The sequence below is a fragment of the Nothobranchius furzeri genome, chromosome 3, assembly GCF_043380555.1.
Source record: "Nothobranchius furzeri strain GRZ-AD chromosome 3, NfurGRZ-RIMD1, whole genome shotgun sequence".
Taxonomy (NCBI): Eukaryota; Metazoa; Chordata; class Actinopteri; order Cyprinodontiformes; family Nothobranchiidae; genus Nothobranchius; species Nothobranchius furzeri.
In genome coordinates this window covers 35,319,400-35,325,723 of record NC_091743.1, presented here as the reverse complement: position 1 = coordinate 35,325,723, position 6,324 = coordinate 35,319,400, and the positions used below count along the sequence as shown (strand labels likewise).

Here is a 6,324-nt window from a genome sequence, read left to right as displayed (position 1 = left end):
CATTGGTAAAAAAAAAAAAGGTCACTGATATAGCAACAGATCAAGTATTTGTATAATTCTCGAAGCATCCTTTGAAAAGTCAAGGAAAAATGTAAAACCATTAATTTGACCAAAAAATTCAAACACACGCAAAAAAAAATCAAGATATAAACATTTCTAGTTCCAGTTTATTTAACTTACTTAAAAAACACAGCACATACAGTTACAAACTGTATTGCCTCTGCAACCTATTGTATATAACAATATAACCTGTGTTGTTTTTTTTCTTTTTACAATACACAGCTCAACAGGAAGTAACACTTGCTAAATAAAAACCTGAATTTATAATTATGTTGACGTACTAAGAATGACCAAAAAAAGAAAGATAAATGGGTTTTTAATAAATATAACGTTAATTATCATTATTTATGACTACTCTTCCCTGCAAGCGAACTTGTAAATGCTAATAATTTTCAAAGAAAAATGTAAAAATGGCTAACACAACAGGAACAAGAATATTTAGTTAAGTTAATACATAACATGCTACATTTACACAAAACATTTTCATTCTTAAAACAGATTTTTTCTTCATCAGCTAAAGTAATATTTAAAACTGACTTATAATTAAAAGAACAGCCCTGCATACAAAAAATAAAACAATTTGCTCACCTCTTATAGTGCCTTGGACTCAGTTATGAAGCGTTTCCCGCTGGATTTTTAGGTTGCATATGAAAACTAGCCACCGTCGCGCCAACGGGAATAAAACGAAAATTAACCATACAGAGATGAGCTTAGTGCAAACATCCAATCACAGTAAATCTTAACACGGAAGTCCCTCCCATCGGTGTGCGTCGGAGCTCAGGCTGATCCACCAGTCAAGCCGACACGGACTGACGCTAGCTAGCTACGGCAGCGCCATGGATGGACCTGAAGAGAAAGATTCCTGTTCCACTGCGACACCTGCGGTCAGCACGCGTTCACAGAAAAACAAAAAGCAGCGACTGGATAACGTTAACACTAAACCAACGCTGTCAACAGAGAAACGTGATGGTGAGTAATGTTTTAATGCTAACAACGAACCATTTAGCTGCTACATTGCCTAGCTACTCTGTTACTATTAATTATTTCGAAAGTGAAACCTCACAAAGTTTTATAGTTTTTAATAGTTAGCTTATGTATATACATTTATATCATTATAAATAACCCCAGTGTGGTAACATGGAGGAATAATTTATTTTGTTCTGGAAGTGTCAGCTCTACAACAGGTGTTTGTGTTAGAACTTTTTTTTTTTACATTTGTATTGTTACCATTTAAAGTAGATATTTTTGTTTCTGCTGTCATTTAGTTTGCCTAGTTTAGATTAGAGATTCTGCTACTGTTGTTAATGTGTGTCTAAATTTTGTTTTTTTAGATACTTCTTCTGGCCTTGCCCCTACTGCAACTGTGCTTCTTAATAAGGAGAGACAGGAAGTTGCGTTTCTTAAGGAGAAACTGGAGTGGCAAAAGATGAGGATTGAAGAACTGGAAGGAGAGAGGGATTTCCTCCGAAGTCAGCTATCATCTCTGTCAAGTATGACACTAAACTAGTTTCATAAACATTGTTTAATTTTAGATTATTGTGATAAACATCAGATAATGTATAAATGTACATGAAGATCCCTTATTGTCACTGTGTTGATAAAAAAAATAGTTACCCTTTGGTGTTATGCCAGTTAAATCTTAAAAATAACTTGTTCTAATTGGGTCTAAACCTATTGATTAATTAATTGGCATGTATTATGCCATTACCTATTATCTGTTTATTATCTGTTTTCTTACAGTTGTCTGTGCTCTCTCGAATAAATACATTTTCATTTACATACTTTAATAATTAATTTAAAATACACATTTCGACATCAAAGTGTTCATTTAGATGGTTTGTAGTTGTGCCACTTTATCTCTTAGTACCAGCAACTTAGTTTTCCCCTTTTTCTCCTTTAAACACCACGGTAATAGGTAATTACTGCCAATTATTGACATTTAATGTTGTATTGGACAACAACACTCAGTCATTATACTGTTTTATTATCCTATAGTCTACAAAAATTAGATTTGCCCAGCCACGTGTATATTATTTCACTCAGAAGGGTGCATCATTCTCATTCTGTCAAAGCACATAAGCTGACAAAATCATCCATTGTGTAATGAAATGAAATTGGCAGCTACTTTGCATGTTTGTTTCACTCTGTGTTACCTGATATGTGTTAAAAAAAATTCTAAATTCATCCATTTTTTTCTGCAGCGCAACCTAAAGACGAACCATTAAATGATACGTTTATCAACAATCCTTCTGAAAACTTGGATTCATCTCCTACATCTTCATCTGCATCATCTGAGTGGTCATCCTCATCCTCATCTTCACCCCCAAAGAAGCAAAAACGCAAATTCAAAAACAAGCATTCAAAAGCCAAGAAATACAAGAAGGAGGAAAAGAAGTTCCGGCAGCGTGGTGAGCAAAATACTTGTACAGAAGATATGTAGCCTGGCCTGCCAGAGTCCTCCTCTGTTGAATTCTGCACAGAGAAAGAGTCTGGTAACTCTCCTATGTAAATAACCCCACCCCCCTGAAAATGCTAACCAAACCAATCATCACTGAGCAGCGTATGTCACACACACAGTGAAGCTCAATTTCTCATAAACAATTATGTCTGAAGCGGAGTTCACCACGGCTCTTTCCTCTGTTGCAAATGGCTTGGACATGTCTTTGAAACCACAACAAGAACCGCTAAAAATCTTTCTTCTAAAGAAAGATGTTTGCGCCATTACCAGGCTCCATTTTTTACTACAGCTAAAAATCTACAGCGTCACATGGTACAGTTGGCATTTCCACCTTTTTTTTTTTTTTTGATTGGTTATTTTTGAGCTGGCTAATCCCGCCCCTCATGTGCCTCTCTGCCTGTGAGTTACCAGACTCTCTGTGCAGAAGTCTAGTCTGGCAGGCCAGGCTAGAAGATATGTTCTTTGGAGATAAAATTGCCATTTAAATATTTTCTTCAAACTACATTGTATTTGACACCAAACTTGAATATAAGGTTTGGACTGATGCACATTTTTAGAAATGCATACACACACACACACACACATGTATATGCATGTGTGTGTGTAAATTATAGTAACAGATTGTATTGTGTGCCATGAGCATTTGTTTCTAACAGTTTTCTTTGTTTTAATTTGATTCTCAGTCCGAACACCAAGTGAGATTGTGCAGAGATACAAGTCCCTCAAGACATTTCCAAAGATGAAGACCTTGTCCAAAGCTTTTCAGAAGCATGGGATTGACAGAAACACAGTTGTGTCCACAGCATCAGTTGCTGAGCTCGCTATGGCAGCTCCTCTTGTTTACCAGGAGCTGATCTCCAACAAGCCCAGTGGAGAGACGGTACTCCATTTTGCTAAGCGATGTGAGGAAGAGATTCAAAGCAATGATGAAGTGAAAAACAAAATAGAAAGCATGAAGGCTGATGGTACTTTGCTTCCAATTCGAAGAGGCAAGTCTGTCTGAAAGCCTACCCAGTTATCTGAGTTGTTCTGTTTCAGCATATTTGGCTATAGAACAGATGTGTGTGAAACTGGTAATTTTTTAACGATCTGTTCAGTTATGTGTTGAGTTTCCACACAACAAAGATTTTTCTTGTCATTTTTGTTTTGAAGGTTTTGTGTGTTCTAAGTGTAATCAGAACAACTGCACTTGTTAAGAGAGTATTGTCTAATGTTATAAGGCAGCTTGTTATACTTTTCATAGTAAGGCCCCTAGTCTTCAAAAAGTTTACTGGTTATAAATAAATGTTAACTAGTTTCATACTAAAAAAGTTTCATTTTACATTCAAAAATGTTTAAGAGTCATTAATAAACACTGATATGTTTTATACTTTACAATAAGGCTCCCTTTTGTAATTATAAATGTTTATTAACTATTAATAAATAAAGACATATTTTACACTTTACAATAAGGCTCCAGTTTGCATTTATAAATGTTTATTAATCATTAATAAATAAAGACATGTTTTACACTTTACAATAAGGCTCCCTTTTGTAATTATAAATGTTTATTAACTATTAATAAAGACATATTTTACACTTTACAATAAGGCTCCAGTTTGCATTTATAAATGTTTATTAATCATTAATATATAAAGACATGTTTTACACTTCACAATAAGGCTCCCTTTTGTAATTATAAATGTTGATTAACTATTAATAAATAAAGACATATTTTATACTTTACAATAAGCCTCCCTTTAATCATTGTAAGTATTTATAATGCAGTTACAAGGTACATTATTTGTTGCCCAAAACCTTGTTTACAAATGCTAATAGTGCTTAAAAGGTAGTTTCTTAGTTTGAAATGTTTAATATATGAAGTCTAGATAAAGTACATAAGTCAACAGATTTGGTTCACTATTTGGCAAGAAACTAGTAAGTTTAGTGTCTTTTTCACCCTTAATTAATGCATAATAGATATTTATTAGTCATATATAAGGCATTATAGATTGATTAATAAGACATTTATAAACCATTTATTAGCCATTTATAAGGGGAGCCTTATTGTAAAGTGGTACCCCAGTTACACATTTGTGGGCTTATAACTTGGCTTCTGAATGTCCTAGAGAGATTAGGTTTGTTTTAGTGTACTCCAATCAAAAGCCCCTACAACCACAAAAAGGAATGGAGTCATTAGCACTTATGGTTTGTAAATGGCACCCAGAATTATGTTGCACAAAGCACAATTTCACATCAATCTGGGTCCATTTGTGTGAAAACAAGGTCCAATCAGGCTGAAACGCTACAAGAAGGTAGAATCTATTGAGTTGTAAGTGATCTGAACGTTTCAAGATGATCGCACATTCCTATAGGGGGTAAAACCATGTCCCAAAGGTCACCGGGCCTGGTGTCACTTTAAAGTAGTAGTCCAGTTACACCTTTGTGGGCTTATAACTTGGCTTCTGAATGTCCTAGAGAGGTTAGGTTTGTTTTAATGTACTCCAATCAACAGCCCCTAAAACCACAAAAAGGAATGGAGTCATTAGCACTTATGGTTTGTAAATGGCACCCAGAATTATGTTGCACGAAGCACAATTTCACATCATTCTGGGTTCATTTGTGTGAAAACAAGGTCCAATCAGGCTGAAACGTTACAGGAAGGTAGAATCTATTGAGTTGTAAGTGATCTGAATGTTTCATGATGACAGCACTTTCCTAAGGGGGTCAAACCATGTCCCAAAGGTCACCGGATCTGGTTTCACTTTAAAGAAGTAGTCCAGTTACACATTTGTGGGCTTATAACTTGGCTTCTGAATGTCCTAGAGAGGTCAGGTTTGTTTTAGTGTACTCCAATCAACAGCCCCTACAACCACAAAAAGGAATGGAGTCATTAGCACTTATGGTTTGTAAATGGCACCTAGAATTATGTTGCACAAAGCACAATTTCACATCATTCTGGGTCCATTTGTGTGAAAACAAGGTCCAATCAGGCTGAAACGTTACAGGAAGGTAGAATCTATTGAGTTGTAAGTGATCTGAACGTTTCATGATGATAGCACTTTCCTAAGGGGGTCAAACCATGTCCCAAAGGTCACCGGATCTGGTGTCACTTTAAAGAAGTAGTCCAAATACACATTTTTGGGCTTATAACTTGGCTTCTGAATGTCCTAGAGAGGTCAGGTTTGTTTTAGCGTACTCCAATTAACAGCCCCCATTACCTCAAAAAGGAATGGAGTCATTAGCACTCATGGTTTTTAAATGGCACCCAGAATTATGTTGCACGAAGCACAATTTCACATCATTCTGGGTTCATTTGTGTGAAAACAAGGTCCAATCAGGCTGAAACGTTACATGAAGGTAGAATCTATTGAGTTGCAAGTGATCTGAACGTTTCATGATGATAGCACTTTCCTAAGGGGGTCAAACCATGTCCCAAAAGTCACCGGATCTGGTGTCACTTTAAAGAAGTAGTCCAGTTACACATTTGTGGGCTTATAACTTGGCTTCTGAATGTCCTAGAGATATCAGGTTTGTTTTAGTGTACTCCAATCAACAGCCCCTACAACCACAAAAAGGAATGGAGTCATTAGCACTTATGGTTTGTAAATGGCACCCAGAATTATGTTGCACGAAGCACAATTTCACATCATTCTGGGTCCATTTGTGTGAAAACAAGGTCCAATCAGGCTGAAACGCTACAAGAAGGTAGAATCTATTGAGTTGTAAGTGATCTGAACGTTTCAAGATGATCGCACATTCCTATAGGGGGTAAAACCATGTCCCAAAGGTCACCGGGCCTGGTGTCACTTTAAAGTAGTAGTCCA

General features: G+C 36.0%; 1 protein-coding gene across 1 annotated transcript; it reads left to right on the top strand.

Annotated features, from left to right (window-relative positions):
• Window positions 1-257: 257 nt before the first annotated feature.
• On the top strand, window positions 258-4,066 carry LOC139068976 (coiled-coil domain-containing protein 106-like). Its single transcript, XM_070549835.1, has 3 exons — window positions 258-1,550; window positions 2,262-2,468; window positions 3,202-4,066. Exons 1-3 carry the CDS (start codon window positions 1,487-1,489, stop codon window positions 3,519-3,521), a joined length of 591 nt encoding a protein of 196 aa, XP_070405936.1. The 5' UTR covers window positions 258-1,486; the 3' UTR covers window positions 3,522-4,066.
• Window positions 4,067-6,324: the final 2,258 nt, after the last annotated feature.